This window comes from Anguilla anguilla, chromosome 8 (assembly GCF_013347855.1).
Source record: "Anguilla anguilla isolate fAngAng1 chromosome 8, fAngAng1.pri, whole genome shotgun sequence".
In the NCBI taxonomy this organism is placed as follows: domain Eukaryota; kingdom Metazoa; phylum Chordata; class Actinopteri; order Anguilliformes; family Anguillidae; genus Anguilla; species Anguilla anguilla.
In genome coordinates, this window is record NC_049208.1 from 12,305,691 (window position 1) to 12,322,011 (window position 16,321).

Sequence of the window (16,321 nt, forward strand, 5' to 3'; positions counted from 1 at the left end):
CTTAATGAGGTCATGGGGTCGATGCCCTTCATAGATTGGAATTTTTATAAGGATCAACCCGGGGAAAACACGAGACAGCACAATAAGCGTAGGCTACACAACCATACCCGACCCATTGTTAAAAACAAGATATTAATTACTTTTTCCCCACGTTTTACTACCCTTTTTTTTTTTAACTTCAGACAGAGAAAAAATTTATGCGTGTTTTATGCTTTTTATGTTCCCTTCCAAGTTATTCGGGGGCCAACATATGAAAATCTTCGTTCTCGTTGAACGAATAATGCAAGCGTTAGCCTGTTCGAGATATGTAGAATTCTTTGAAAGAAGAACGATTCTTCTTCCTGCTTCAGTGGGGCAACAGCTGCCGGGACCTTTCCTCCTGTCATTTTCATATATGGACAAGTTAGCATGGCAACCTTTGACGTAGAGGTTTCTAAAAACAGCACTGACACTCAGTGGACTGCCAGCCAGAGAGCAATATTTCAGACGAAACTCTAAGGACACCGCTGTTGAAGAAGGCCTACGGATCCGGATTGTTCTTTGGAAATAACTAATTCTTCGTCAGATTACTGCGTTGGGGGCTGAAACGCTTCTCCCCCTAAAAAATCAAGAACACATAGTGGTTTTTATAGTGTGCAATGAGTATCTCTTTTGAGTACTCGTATTCCAAAAATCGAGACACCATGGACAGCTTGGAGAAGCAACTAATTTGCCCCATCTGTTTGGAGATGTTTACCAAACCTGTGGTCATCCTCCCGTGTCAACACAATCTTTGTCGAAAATGTGCCAATGATATTTTCCAGGTATGTGATATATTTCCAAGTATGTTGATTTTCACCTGTTGATTTTTACCCGTGTTGTCCTTTTTTCAGTTAAAAGCGAAATTCCTTTGAATTTACTAAATAAATAAATACGTAAATAAATAAATAATGCACTTACAAACTTGCTTTGAACTCCTTCTGTAAAGTTGTCTTCATACAGTTTAGATCCCACGCATCAACAGCGAGCTGCTTTGTATTTGATTGTTACCACATCGTTTGCTTTGTCTACTAATGTGTGGCCATCGCGCGCAGCACAGATGTTGTTTACAGTTGTACTCTTCGTGAACATAGAGGGTTGGAAGTAGCTATGTTTTCACCTTTTCTCCTGTTGCCATGACAAAATTTTAATCAGACTAATTGGTGCTCTCCTGCTGGTTTGTGTAGGCCTCAAATCCATATCTGCCAACGAGAGGGGGGACAACGGTAACCTCTGGTGGTCGTTTCCGGTGCCCGTCCTGCCGGCACGAAGTCGTTCTGGACAGACATGGAGTCTACGGGCTTCAGAGAAACTTGCTGGTGGAAAATATCATTGATATGTACAAGCAGGGGTCCACAAGGTGAGAAATAAAGTCTGCAAATGTAAAAAGGAATTGACCAGGTGCACAAGCAGGCGGGTTGCCTGGGAATTTGGGTCCCATTAGAAGATTTCACACTGATCCCCATTAGCCCACCCCTGCTCAGTTAGAGCACAATTCTTTTGGGGCCTGATTTATTTATGTTCACCCCACAAATGAGTGTTATCAGTCCAGGAATGTTCAAAACATTCAAAACAAAGCTGCTTACTTGACCCCGGTCATTTTCTTTTTTCAGTGTCCTCAACATGCTATAAATTATGTGATACATTGCATTTGATATTGTTTAAAAGTAATCTCTGTTTAAATGTGTCTGTCCCTATCAAATAAACATTAAATAAATAAATAAATAAACATGTCTTATGAAAAGACCAAAACAGATAATGTTTCTGTCCAACTCTCAATTAATCTTGTCAACACCAGTATACCGGAAGTCACAGAACTCATGGAACTTGTTGTTCAAAAAGTATTAAAACAAGTCACAGAGACATACTATCGCTTTGGTCAGCATAATTCACCATTACAAAGAACCTGGCCTTTGTAATTCTTACTGAAACAACTTCATAAAGTGACAGTGATTGCTTTGTTGATATGTAGAAAGTAAGTTTGTTTTGGCACCAAAATACTGACAATAGTCCCCATCAAAATGAACAGCTTGCTCTGTTTTGAAGTAAATTGGGTTTAAAATAAATAATGAATAAATAAATAAATAACATTTTTAAAACTTTTGGTTGCATTTTCAGAAAATAAAAATATGCCTTTCTGAGCTGAATTTAATGACTTAAACGCTCAACTGAAATGAATGGCTTTCCTGGTTGAATGTTAAATGGGGGCAGGAAAACATCAAAAAGTACTGAGAAATGTCAAATGTACAGAAACATCTCTGGTTTTGGTATTTTGATAGGACGATGTTGACGATAGTGAAAAAATGAAAATGACCAGTGTTATCCTCTGATGATATGATGCTAAGTAGTGAAGCCAGTAATGGCTAGGCAGGTTTTTTAAACATACCCAAGACTTCCATGACTGCTCACAGGTGTTAAACTGGTGTAATGTGTGTGTGTGTGTGTGTGTGTGTGTGTGTGTGTGTGTGTGTTGCTGCCAAAAGACACTTGGTCCCATTTTACTGTAGTGCTTTCTTTTCAACAGTTTTGACTCGTTTGCATGCTGTGCCATTGTACACGCCGTTTGAACTTCACTCCAGTTCAGTGGTACGAATTAAAGGGGGATACATTCTGAGAATTTGTTTTTTTTGCCTTTGGTCAGCTGATGTTCAGGTTGTATTACATTCAGCTTTCTGTTTGGGTGTATGAAGATGGCCTGTGTTGGTGTGGTGTAACAGGGGACTGTGATAAGCTATCGAGGAGTGGTTGCTACTCATGGACGGTATTTAACTTCAGAAACCCTGGATACCCCCTGATAGGATTCTCCGTTCTGTTAAGGTAGTTTTCAGGGAACAGAGGCCCATGCAGGACCAAAGAGTTTGGAGTTTGCGCTTTGGAAATGGTCCACTCAATTGGTTACTCTTGGAAAATATCACCAAGGCACTGTTTTATGCATCAGATGGTTGGAAATCACTTCGTTTTATAGCATATCTGCTGAGGGGATCTTTAAAACCATGGCACTCCAACTATTACTTTGACAGGGTACGATAACACATAAAACCACTGTGTATTCAGACTAGCCTACAAATACAGATTATTCCTTTCATATGTGATTTTATATAATAATAATAATGTTTGTGCTTGTTCAGAGCAGTCATTTGATCATTAAGACAAGGTTGTCCATTTCAGTGGGGCCTGAAGTGACATGTTAGTTGAAACTATTTTTATATGTAGGCCAGTGAAGCAACCGTGAAGTGAAGACTATTTATATTTGGCAGAAGTATTCTGCCAACATCAGTGCAGTATATCCTAATGTCAGGAAGCAGGCATATATACCCTGTTTTCTTGCTCAAACGCACACATGTTGTTGATTTTGAAACGACATCTGTACAATGCATCCCGCTTTCCTCTGTGATTGAATGTCAGAACACAGGATTTTACTGTGGGTGCTTGTCAGCTATGAGCAAGGTGATCCTGTGCTATGTAGGTCGTGGTCCCAAAATTAACCGACGTAACTGACATACATGTTCAGTACCTGACACTATTTTCCCTGCAGAAAATAAGAAATGAAAAATTTCTAAACTTGAACTGAAAATACACTGGCAGTGCATTAGTTGAACATGAGCAATAGCTGGATATGTACAGTAGGTTTGAGGTTTTAGGTATACTTTTATCAGGGCATGGCAGTTATTTACAAAACTGCAGAACCACTGACCACAAAATATATACAGATATACTAAATGCTCCTCAATTTTTGAACTAATGGTCCATTGTCCATTGACCTACAAGCAATGGGTTTTATTTCTGGAGCCCACAGGTACTGCAATATAACAATAACCCATACAGTTAGCATCTGCAGTGCCCATTTTCGCCTGAAACTTCCCAAAGAATGTGGTGGATCGGTAAATAGGCCTACCATTAACTAGTGAAAATTAAATAGCTTTCAAACTAAGACATGTGGGCATCTTTATTGGGGTGTAATGTCCAAAGTTTGAGACTGCTGTGGAGTCTAATGTTAGTGTACAGTAGCTAAGTGTTACAGAGTTATTACACATTGAATGAGCTTCAGGTTGAACTATACGATGGTAAAGCTGAGTTTATGTTGCTTTCTATTGCTTTGTCTGGTAGTGTAAGGTTACTGCATGAGACAATCTGCTCTAACCGGCTCCAATACAGAATGGTTTACATATGACGTGTTACATTACATTACATTACATTACAGGCATTTGGCAGACGCTCTTATCCAGAGCGACGTACAACAAAGGACACGTGTCTTACGGATATGAATGTTGATGAGCAAGTATACCCCTGTCCTTGTCTGTTGAACAGGTCACAATAATCTAATAGTGTTTATTACGATTAATGGTTATAATCGGGATACACACTTTAATATTAAGAAGACAACCAATTGTCACGTCTGGGAAATACAACCACAATTTGAACCCAGTTTCCTGGACTTTTAAGTTCTGTTGACCTAGTACCTTGCAGTTTCTGCTATGCCCTTTTCACATGGGTTGCGTTACTTTCAGAGAGCGTTGTACATACGTCCCTTTGCTCAAGTTAGTTTTTAATTTGATCCCATCCCAGTTAATGCCTGTAAGCTACCAACATTTTTCCAGCTTGCATTTTTAATAGAAGTATATCCCACTAGTGCATTGAGAATTGGGTCTCGTCAGAGTTGGTGTATCAACAGTAAGAATAGAAAAGAACTTTGAGTGGGAGTGTTTTTGAATTTTGTATTGCTTATGATCACAAACAAAAAATAATTGGAAGGGAGGGGGGTGCTAAAGAAATGGAGGTGTCCTGCAGGAGGACCACATTCTTTCCATCTTTTCAAAAAAATGGCCATCATAGATTTGCATCTACAGTATATTTCAGCTTTTGTGCCGTTAAAATAACTACAAATAAATCTGCATAAGGTCTGTATTTTTTATTACTTTATATGGGCTTTGGAAGAAATGTCTACAGTTGTCTGTTTTTGATCTTGGGAAGTTTTGTTGTTTGTTCAGCCCATAAATATAAACATATGCATGTAGCGTCAAGAAAAAAATTGCTCGTATCCTGACTATAACTACACAGTGACAGTGTCCATGTTCGTTTTTGTGACCCTGACTGTACCTGCCTGGTGACAGTGTCATGATCGTTTTTGTGACCCTGACTGTACCTGCCTGGTGACAGTGTCATGATCATTTTTGTGACTCTGACTATAACTGCATGGTGACAGTGTCCCTGATCATTTTTTGTGACCCTGACTGTGACCTCTCCACCCGCCTGTGAGCAGCAGCAAGCCGGCTCCGGAGCAGAAGGTGGACCAGCCCATGTGCGAGGAGCACGAGGACGAGAAGATCAACATCTACTGCGTGACCTGCAGCGCCCCCACCTGCTCCCTCTGCAAGGTGTTCGGCGCCCACAAGGACTGCGAGGTCGCCCCGCTCACCAGCGTGTACCAGAAGCAGAAGGTCGGAAACCCCGGCCTCCCTCCCCCACTCTCCCTCTGTTATTTCATCTCCCTCTGTTCCTGTCATTCAGAAACGATTCTCTCCCTCTGTGTTTTTTCCTGCTTCATCTCAGAACTATTGCTTCACCGTCTCTCCTCTGTTAATTTTCTTTTGAAATATGGATATAGGGTCGCTTTCCGAGTCAGCGTGGTGTTAGTAACTGATGGTTGGGTGAACTGTTGTAGTGGCACTGGAGTGGATGTGTGTATGCAGCTCGGCAGTAAGCAAAGGTGTGTTTTGCTGCCCCACACCCCAACGTGCTGTTCGCCGTAACTGCTGCCATTAATGTAGCAAATGTTTAAGGATGTTTTGGTCTCTTACTGACATTGCGTAGTTACAAGGTGAAAGACGTTAAAAAAGTGGGACCCTTTGTTGTTTCATTTTGTTGTCTTTGTATAATTAACATGTGACTGTATGCATCTGTGTGTGTGTGTGTGTATGCACGTGTGTGTATATACATGGGTGTATATATGTGCGTGTGCGTGTGTGTGTGTGTGTGTGTGTGTGTATGCGTGTGTTTGTGTGTACACGTCTGTGTGTGTGTGTGTGTGTGTATGCGTGTGTTTGTGTTTGTGTGTACGCGTCTGTGTGTGTGCAGTCAGAGCTCAGCGATGGGATAGCTATGCTGGTGGGAAACAACGACCGGATTCAGGGCATCATCAGTCAGCTGGAGGAGACCTGCAGGATAATTGAGGTGAGGTCACAGGGACATCACAGGTCAAAAGAAAAAAGGGGCCGATAGCATTTTTTAAAAATGTGTTGTGCCTTGAATGCGTAGCGATTGAATTACTCAGAAGATTAATGGAGATTGTGTTTTTCTGTCTGAAGTCAGGATATCGACAGGGTTGCTTTATGATATTTTCCATCACCACGGTCATAAATCTATGGTTACTTCAGAACTTATCTATTTAAGTTCCCCATGTCTTCATCACCCCCCCCCCCCCCCCAAATCTTTCTCCACAATCTTCTGAGTAATCTTTTCCCAACCGAACCTCCCTAAATTGTTTTCCTAAATTCCCCCCAGGAGAACGGGCGGAGGCAGAAGTCCCAGGTGTGCGAGAAGTTTGACCACCTGTATTCCATCCTGGAGGATCGTAAAGTGGCGATGAACTCGAAGATCGTGTTCGAGCAGGACGAGAAGCTCAGCTACATCCGTGTCCTGCAGAGGAAGTACGGCGATCACCTGGAGACCATGTCCAAGGTGGTGGAGACGGGGATACAGAACATGGAGGAGCCGGAAATGGCCGTTTTCCTGCAGGTAATGCACCCCCCCCCCCCCCCCCCACACACACACACACATACATGCACATGAACACACACACACTCACACACACACATATACACACACACGCATAATATTATGCTTTGATGTGAAGATCATTGTACATGGCCTACTTAACCAGTAATAAAGTGACAGCATGAGGAAGATAAATCTGTTCCAATTCATACTTTGTTGATTATGTTAAAATTATTTAATCTCTCTTTCTCCTGTCTTACAGAGCACAAAACCGCTTCTACAAAAGTAAGTAGATAACTTTGTGAAAACATCCTTTTCTATGAGGCTGGTTATCCAAAATGCCCCTACACATGACCTCTGACCCCCGCGTCCCCTCCGGCAGGATTGGAGAGGTCTCGAACACGTCCAACCTGGACAAGGTGGAGCGCGGGTACGAGAACATGGACCACTTCACAGCCAATTTCCACAGAGAAGCAAGGGCTTTGCGCAACATCGACTTTATAAAAGGTACAGTGGAGCCCGGGAAGCTGGCGTCTGAAACCATGGCCCTGGGGAGCCGCAGGGACTGCGGGATTTCATTGTCACTTTGCACTTAATTGATAAATCTAAGCTGATTGTACTACTGTCTCACTACCCCTGAATCTTTGGGTCTGAATTGCATGCTAATTTTAAGGTGGTACCATAAACAGCAGGCACTGTGGCTGTCCAGCTTCTGGGTTGTGAACACCTACCATAGAGGAAGATATCACAGGGAGTCACTCTCCATCATCACATGGTTTTCCTGCAACAAACACAAAATGTTTGTTAACTTCCCTTCTTACAGAGTCCAGTAGGGCCCACACATACAGTATAAAGGACTGTATCAGAGTTTATTTTACACTGAACGTTCTGCTGTGCTCCTCAACGCGCCACTGTTCACAGTCCCGGCACGTCAGCAGTGTCCAGTCCTTTGGGAGGCCTTGTTCAGACCTGTAGACCTGTTGTATTGTGAGAGAACACGTGCAAGTGTTCAGTCTCCTCCAAACCTCACGCTGCCAGCTCCAATACCAGATGGATTCTGTTGTCATTCTTGCCAAGTGAATGGTTCATGTAAAAATGTTTCTATTTGTTATGCTCAGAAGAGGATGAAGACGATGAGGATGAAGAAGACGAGGAAGAAGAGGAAGGAGGAGAGGAAGGAGCGGCATTGGTGGGGAGCCGGTCGGAGGTGCCATTGCCACTGGCAGCGGCCGCAACAGCCCCCCCCGGGGTTAAACCGCAGCCAAAGCAACAGCCACCCCCCCAGCAAGCCCCCCCACAGCCACCTGCCGCTGCCACGGCAACCACCCCCGCCGCCCCCCCACAGGCCCAGCCAGCCGACACCGTGGCACAGGTGAGAGTCTGACCCCCCCCCCCAATACTCCACACTGCGGGGGGGGTGCCCCCGCAGGAGTCTGCTCTCGCTCCAGTGTGGACATGCTAGCTGCTCCTAATGTGTGGGTGTCAGGACCTCTTGCTGTGATCTGTGCTTGAAGGAACCCCCTCATTAAACATTGTACATTGGAATTCTCATATCTCTTCCTGGTGTTTATTTGACCCCACTCAGTCTTTTGCACACATGACACCCTTTGTTACTAATCGCGCAAGCTTTCTCAGCTCTCTCTTCTTCTGTATATATACAGTATATGTACACACATGCATACATCTTTGGCCATGACAGATTTTCTCTGGATAAAGTCACAATAATAGGTTTTTTGTGTAGTCTTGTTCGCAGTTGGAGTATGCTCAACGTAGTGCTCGCGTCCATGTTATTTTTTCACAGACAACACACTGTGAACATGTCATCACTGTTTCCAGGAGAGCATTTTGCTTCAGATATACACAGAAAAATGTTCAGTGTTAAGTCAACATATACAGAGCACATTTCGTCCCTATTGGACTCTAATGTTTTGCCTTAAGAGTTGAATTAACACTGGACATTTGAGGGCCCAGCCCCACCCTACCCTGTATACGAACTGCAGAATAAACCCCTTACAATACTTCATCCTGATAAAGAGAGGTGGAACCGACAGCTGTAAACAGTCCAGAGACAGATGCGGCATATCTCCGGGGTTCTCCTCAGCAGTGCGTCACAGAGATTACTGTTAGGACAGCCTGGCTGTGCACTGTGTTCAGAAATGACACTAGAAATTACACTAATGGTGGGTTATCGCAATACCAGCCGGGTGATGGGGGCGGGGGGTGGCGGGTTGGCGGGCAGACACCTGCAGGCTGTCAGACTGCTGCATGGGTCGGGAGGGAGTGGGGGGTTGGGTGTGGGGGTCGTGGGGGGGGGGGGGGGTGCTGTTTCCTTGCGGTGATTAAATGGCACTCTGCTACACATCATTAGCGCTGGGTGTCATCTGCATGCGGGTTTGCTAATGTGAATGAGCACAAAGTTCATCGCTGTGTGGCACTTGCCTGGACAAAAAAAAAAAAAAAATGAATAAGTAAATAAGCACGTGCAGCCAAATGGCACCACTCAGAACGCAGGCTTAAGTGAGCAGCTCTTAGAAAGCTGGGCCAGTGAGCTGTCTGTGTGCTGTGGCTCCTCTCATTCAGGATAGGGGAATGCATAATGGAATGCAATGCAGTGGGAGATTCCCACCAACAACAGCCAACAGAAATCTTTTTTTTTTTTTTTTTTTTTTTTTTTTTTTTATAAAGAAATGGAAAAGCTTTTTTTTGCGCTCACATTTTTGCATGGGAACGCGCATTCCATGTCGCCATTCCTCAGTGCCACGCCTCATTCTCCATTTGCGCATGGCAGCCACATCGCTTCGGGAGCGCCCCCCAGCTTCATCTCAGAGCCCCCCAGGAAAAGAGAGAGAGAGAGCGCAACCCCCTCTGCCTTCGCCTCCTGCCTGACATACAACGCCCCCCACCCCCGCTCCGAAACCCACAGTCCACACAGGCCTCTGTTAGCCTGCCTGTCATTAGCCCCGCCTCCCACCTCTTTGTGAGGTTCTGAGAGGAGGGCGTGGCCACAGGGCGCTGGTACTGAAGCCCCGCCTCTGTTGTCTCTGTGTCCTCTTGCGTGTGCCGTCCTTAAGGGCCTTGCCAAGCCACCCGACACGCAGGAGTTTGGGAGAGGCCCAGCGGACCCCTCCCTGTACCCCAGCTGGTACAGGCACCCAGCGGGGCAGGCGGCTGTCCCGCCCGCGCGGGCTGGGGACGGGGCGGCCCCGGCGGAGGTGTCGGCGCTAAAGGAGGGGGTCGGGCAGAAGGCAGCAGATACCAGGGGCCCCGGCGCAGCCAAAAAGGAGCCTAGCTCCTCAACGCCGTCCTCTCAGGTCAGTGACCCCGCTGTGGCCTCTTTCTGGAGGGGGGGGGGGCGTTTCACAAGCGCGACAGGCGCGTCACCCGGACAAACGTAAATCACAGCTATTTTTGTCCGTTGAGCAGAACAGACAAATAAGCAATAATTTACCTGTTTAGCGGCTGAAGTGCACAAACAGAAGTCGTTACTACTTTATTCAAAACATTAAACATCTGTTGTTATCTGTTACAGATGAAGAGACTTGACAGGTACTGGGCAGTGTTTCCCTCTTGACCTTTGACCTCACAGGACATAGCCATTTGGCACCAAGTAGAGGAGCTGCTCTTATAAAGCATGTGTCATATCCCAACGTGACACACTCATTTGTGTTATCTAATATATTTATTTTATCTTCTGTGGAATAATCTACTCACGTTGGTGCTGGGAACAAACCCACTTGTGAACGTTTCAGTTTAAACGGGCAAAACTTTAAATGATGTGCAGCTGAGATGAGAGCATATTACCCTGTATGGATGCAAGCATTTGGAAGTGTCTAATTAAGTGAACTAATAACTTATTTCTAAATGTGTAATAACAGCTCAGCCATGACTAACATAGCAGTTTTAGCTCATGCTACCCTGTGAGCATTAGAGTACCGATGGGTGTTCTCACTGTTAATGTGGTCTGTTGTCAGACCACTGGTCAAAACATGAATGGCTTTAGTCTTATCTATTTATTTGTTTGTTGTTTTTTTTTTTTCTGCAGGAATTAGCTTTGTGCCTGACAGTTCTGGCTTTGTTTATTATACTGCATCAGCTTTGGAGTCTGGTACAGACTGCGATTTTAACAGTTTTGGGTAGGATTATTATTTATTTAATTTTGTGCATTGAACTAATTTTTATCAGAAATGTAGTTTCCCCTGTGTTCTTTTCTCATTGGAAAAAAGCCAATGGAAGAGGCCAAACTGTTTTGCTCACAGAATATCCCTGTGATTCCAGCTCTACTGACAGGTCATTGTCAGAGACGCTGGCATGCTGTGAAACTACAATTCTGTGCCAAGGCCTATATGTACTGACCCAAATTCAGTAAAATGCAAGCCTGTTTTAATCTTGGGTGCCCTGCTGGATAGCAAAGTGGCTTCAGTGACACTGATGTAACTATAATCTTGTGAATATGTCAGTATGCAAGCTGTTTGCCGCCATCTTTAATCATGATTTAACCTTTTCAGTATAAAAAACTTATGGGAATTTTTTTTTAATATTTGGTTACTGCATGTGTTAACTGAACTGAGAAAGGTTTTAAAACATTTATTATTGTATTTATTATGTATCTGGAAGAGAGGCTCTGGCCAAGAGCATTGCACAAAGCCGCCGTGGCAGGACAGATATAGTACATGTTGTAAGATCGGTGAGAATGTAGGCACGAGGCTGTGTAACAAGTAAACAGAAAATATCAAGTTAAAAACCAATGCAATGATATGTGGATACAGCCTAAGCCATTGCAAGTGTGTTCATAACAGGTTGGAGGAACTGAAATTTCAGATTGTGAATGCAGAATAATCTTCTCATTAATTTTTCAGTTAATGAGTGGAATTTCAGGTTATTTCCTGACCTGAACTGGAATTGATTCCAATTCTGATAAATAATTAATTATTTTTTAAAAAGCTGTAGTTTTTTAATGTCTCAGCCTTGGTATGGTTTAGGGGTGTTCTGTTAACGTATGAATTTGGACATCTCTGTCTTAAAGAATCATGATCACTTTCTGTACAGTCCTCCAGTCCCCTGACACAAACGGTAAACATGCTGTTTACATGGCTGTGCAGGCAGCTGATTGGTTGAACTGAAACTGTGAGATCATAAGGGGCTGTTGCGTAATCCACTGCAGGATTCTGGGCCGGTGATGTGTGCACATCTTTGGACAGGGTGGCATGGAAAGTCCCTGCGCATGACTGCAGTGAGACAGGCTCTTGGAAGCGACATGATTTCGCTCGGAACCCAGGGCAGCTCTGTGCTCTGTTTACCGGCTGCAGTGCGTCATGTTTTGATGCAAACGTTTTGAAATCATTGCGGGATACTTCACTTTGTTTATGTTTGTTTTTTTTTTTCAAGTCATAAACTTTACTTGACTTCCCTAGCCTCCTCATACCTGATGGCTAAAGCCAATCAGGGTGGAGCTTAGATAGTGCTTGTACTGTAACATACCTTTGGTGGATTGGTCATTGGTTGGAATCTTTGCAGAGAACTTTGCCAATGGTGGCAATTGTTTTAACAGTAAAATGATCAGTGTTAAATCAAAATTCACTGTAATAAAACAAGAGGCTATGTCCAGAATTATTATTATTATTATTATTATTATTATTATTATTATTAATAATAATAATAATAATAATAATAATAATAATAATGTGGGTAGAGGAAGAAATTATTAAACTGGGGTTAATAAGGTGACTGGGTTGAGAGAGTCAGGTTGGGATTTTTTCCAGGACCCCAGGGAATCCCCTCGACTGTAATATGCCCAATGGGATCATTATTAACAACCACAGAGAGTCAGGACCTCGACTTAACGCGTCACCCGAAAGACCAAATCCTCTAGAGCACGTTGTTCCTCTTGCTGCCCTGGGGTTGTATGTGACCAGAGGAAAGACTGTCCCCTGCTGGCTTACCAACACTACTTCATTATAGACTTTTCCCACTAAGTCTTCCATTCAAGTACTAACCAAGCCCAATTCTGCCAGGCAACAGGAGCACGGCACGTGATAGTAGTACGGCTGCCGGTTGCAGTTAATTAGAGGCCCAATTTCTTATCCGCTAACCTCGTGACTCGCACAGTGAACTGCATGGGGAGTTATCTAAATTGATGACTTCGTGAAGGATTTGCACGGGGGGTTGCTTGTATTAGGTCATGTTGCTTGTATTAAGTCACTTCCAAGTTTTACCTGTTTAAACTGTCGCGCTTAAATATGATGTAGGCTATGTTGCAAACACGGTTTTACAATGGAAGAAAATTGTGTGCCGTTCCTCTATTCTCGCAGTTATATTTATATATTTTTTATTCGCCTAATGAAGAGAAAATAACATAGGTAACCAGTATTAAGTATTTTAATGACCAGTATTTTATCTTTTTGAAAAAACTTTAAAACTATTCGGCGTTATGTGACATTGTGATTTTAGTCATTATTTTGTATTTTTTCTTCAAGGCGTTCATATATCATAAATATACTTTGTTATTGTCTTTTTCAGGGGTCTTCTGATACTGCTGCAGGTGGTCAGGGAGACAACAACCAAAATCCAGAGGACAAAGGTGGAGAAGGGCCTCGCCACGTATTCTCCTTCTCTTGGCTAAACTCCCTCAAATAGTGTCTTGCCTCTCACATTTAGGCACAAAAATACCTGTTGTCTCTGGCTCATAAACGACTAGAGCCGAAACAGAACTCCGCCGAGGGTACCCTGTCCCCGTTTTCTTTAGGCACACACACGCAGCGGGGAATATTTTTGAGGAAATTTACTTTATCCCACTTCTACACTTTGATCTAACGTGAACACTATTGTATTGAAGACACGTATGCACGCACGTTGAAAACTTGGCACGCAAAAACATACGCAGCAAAGTGCAAGCAGAACTTTGAAGACTTTTATTTCAAAATATATATATTAGACATTCTCTTACGCAACGTAAATGTTTGGTTGCTCATGATGTGTTTATTGTCAAACTCAAGTTAATAGTAAACAGCGAAACTGAATTTCAGAGAAGCTTTCGATTTAAGATAGGCCTGCGTCTTCCTGAAATCGATAAACTTCCAAACAATCAATATGGATAGCTGTTTTCAAGGAAAACAAATATCGAATGTGTAGAAGCTCTCTTCGAGTAGCATTGTTACAGCAGTTATACAAGTTTAAATGACATTTCCTTTGTTTTATGATACAGTCTGGTTACTATCAATTGAATTGCAATTCAGATTCTTCATGTGAGGTTAACGCTATAAAAATACATACATATAAAAACAAATAAACTGATGAACAAATAATGGAAAAAAGGAGGCGTGGTATAGAATAATGTGTGTTTTGTGCTAAATGTTAAAAATATCCTTTGGCAGATGGATTTCATTCATGTCCACTCATTTGCCGAAAATGTCCATCATTTTTCGGTTGCTATGCGCTTGTTGAGCTAACTGTTCAGCTCGAGCCATTTCTAGTACTTCTCGAAGCAAGTGGAACGTCAGATCCAGTGAAATTGGGGGATCGTCGGTCCGCTTTCCTCTTTCCATCGAGTCGTCGAGCTGGTCGGTGTTGCTGCTCGCGAACCGACGGATGTTGGCAACTTTGCCTTGCAACAGACGCTGGGTGAGCTGTAGCTGCAGCGCTCTCTTGACAGTTGTGGAGGACGCGTCTGGGGGCATGAACACTTGTGGGTTCTGGTTCGCGCTGCCGAGCCTAAGGAAGTACTCCTCTCCTAGTCGCAAAAGAATGGGAAGAGATAGCTTCTGTAGGTCAGATTGTGGATCAGAAGAAGCTGACTGAACAGCGCCGGGGTTTTCGATAGCTCTACTTTCATAACGAGGTAGGACGGCGACAAGCAGTACGACGGTGAAGACCAGGAACGCTAGCTTCATGTCTGATCGCCTGGAATCTGGGAAAGAGACCATTTCATTATATTGATATGCTCTCTTTCTTGAATGAGCTTGATATTAGTTTAGACGCTTCGATTTTTTTTATTTTATTGATGAATAGTAGGAAGGGATGTGAGAAGTTATTCAGGAAGTTATCCAACACATCAGTAAAGATCATTCAATTAATGTTTGCAATGCACTAAATTTCAGTTTTATAATGTTTGCATTTTAGAGTGGTTTTGTTAGTACTTGATAAATAAAAAATGTGCTAAATTACTTTCAATAAAATAATTTTGTTTGAACGTGGCTGTTTCTTGGGGAGAAACAATTAAACCACCGGTATCTAATTTATTTCAAACATTCACAACATGAGAAGTGGTTGGTAGATTTAATATGGTAACATATCTCGTTCGAGAACTGTTCTAATAGGCTAGTGCAACAATAGTCTAGTAGTGTCTTACTTAGATGCCTATTAAACAAATGTGAACTAAATAATTTATAATAATAATTTTAGGCTTACTCAATTTACGATGTAAGCCAAATAAGCATACACTTATCAATATATTTACAATTCTACAGAAGAAAGAGAAATTGTGTCATCAAAACCGCAATTTGCAAACGAAAGTTGAAATTCCCATACCTGAGTGACACCGTTACAAGTTGTTGTTTTTTTTCTGGAATGAGGTTTAAATTCGACGAGATGCTTTCTTCTTTCGGCTTTGTCCGCGGTCCCACAAGAACCCTGGGAGAGGATGTCTTGAAAGACTGAATGGCTACTGGACTTTTATAGCCTGGACCTGACAGAATTGGCAGTCATTCGGCTCACTATGTGCGTATGCACACATGAACTCAGCGCACACCTGCACGGTCAGGGGAATCTTTCGCCTACTCCGTAGAATAGTTCAGACGGGATGCGTCATCAGTGTAGTTTGCCTTTGGCAAAATTCCAGTTATATCAAACAAGAGTCTGGTATGTATACATTTTAAGATCTCCAATTAAAGTTGCCTGCCCGTCGTCCAACTACCATAACACGGTTTGTGCACAAACATTGGTTATTTTAAAATGGGTATTTACATAATTGCTGTCGTCGCCTGCTTTTCAACGGTTAATACGGTTGTGCATTAATATTAATGTTTCCTTGTGCTCGATGGACCTTAGTTGTCCCACTTTAGAAGCGAATGTACAGTTAACTGTTCTTGGCGAGGCTACTATAATGAGCTTTGGACTTGGTACTTTCGGCAGACCACCACCTACAAAATGTTATTGTATTCCCTTGCCGTAATTAAAATAGACAGTTTTATGTGGTTGTGTACATCACCAATGAAAAACTGCCTCACTTGAGGAGCTAGGAGTGATCTATTCACACTGCAGGCGCATTACTACTGTAGAAGTTTTGAGACCCCATCAGCTCACTGTAACATCTGATTGCATTTGCCTTTATCCCCACTGTCACCCCCTAAAAGCTGACAAGAATTCCTATTCACAAGTTTACACGAGCCAATCAAGTACACATTATTTTTCAGCCGTGCAGACCAAAGAGGTTGGGATTGCACATAATTCTCTCTGAATTTTTTTAAAGAAGAATGTAGGCGCAACTAATATTTTTCCAAAGGAGTACACGTGTTCTTAAATTAAACATTTTAAGAGCACACTAATTAGTAGACGCGCTTATTTTTCCACTTGGCACAAATCAAAGTTCAGGAAT

General features: G+C 42.8%; 2 protein-coding genes across 6 annotated transcripts; one reads left to right on the plus strand and one right to left on the minus strand.

Annotated features, from left to right (window-relative positions):
* Positions 1–57: 57 nt before the first annotated feature.
* LOC118232760 (tripartite motif-containing protein 54-like) lies at positions 58–14,917 on the plus strand. Of its 5 annotated transcripts, none has more exons than XM_035427840.1 (11): positions 59–803; positions 1,206–1,378; positions 5,279–5,456; positions 6,094–6,189; positions 6,520–6,753; positions 6,995–7,017; positions 7,115–7,239; positions 7,851–8,104; positions 9,804–10,043; positions 10,775–10,865; positions 13,249–14,917. In XM_035427840.1, the coding sequence occupies exons 1-11, from the start codon at positions 639–641 to the stop codon at positions 13,257–13,259; spliced, it is 1,590 nt and encodes a 529-aa protein (XP_035283731.1). In that variant the 5' UTR covers positions 59–638; the 3' UTR covers positions 13,260–14,917. The 5 variants fall into 5 exon arrangements, with proteins under 5 accessions (XP_035283730.1, XP_035283731.1, XP_035283729.1 ...); XM_035427841.1 differs by lacking the exon at positions 13,249–14,917 and adding an exon at positions 10,262–10,278 and having other exon boundaries at positions 61–803; positions 10,775–10,796; XM_035427839.1 differs by lacking the exon at positions 10,775–10,865 and having other exon boundaries at positions 58–803; positions 7,854–8,104.
* On the minus strand, positions 13,626–16,091 carry LOC118232761 (corticoliberin-like). Its single transcript, XM_035427843.1, has 2 exons — positions 15,256–16,091; positions 13,626–14,635 (listed from the first exon to the last, which is right to left on the minus strand). The coding sequence occupies exon 2, from the start codon at positions 14,616–14,618 to the stop codon at positions 14,124–14,126; it is 495 nt and encodes a 164-aa protein (XP_035283734.1). The 5' UTR covers positions 14,619–14,635; positions 15,256–16,091; the 3' UTR covers positions 13,626–14,123.
* Between the last annotated feature and the right edge of the window lie 230 nt (positions 16,092–16,321).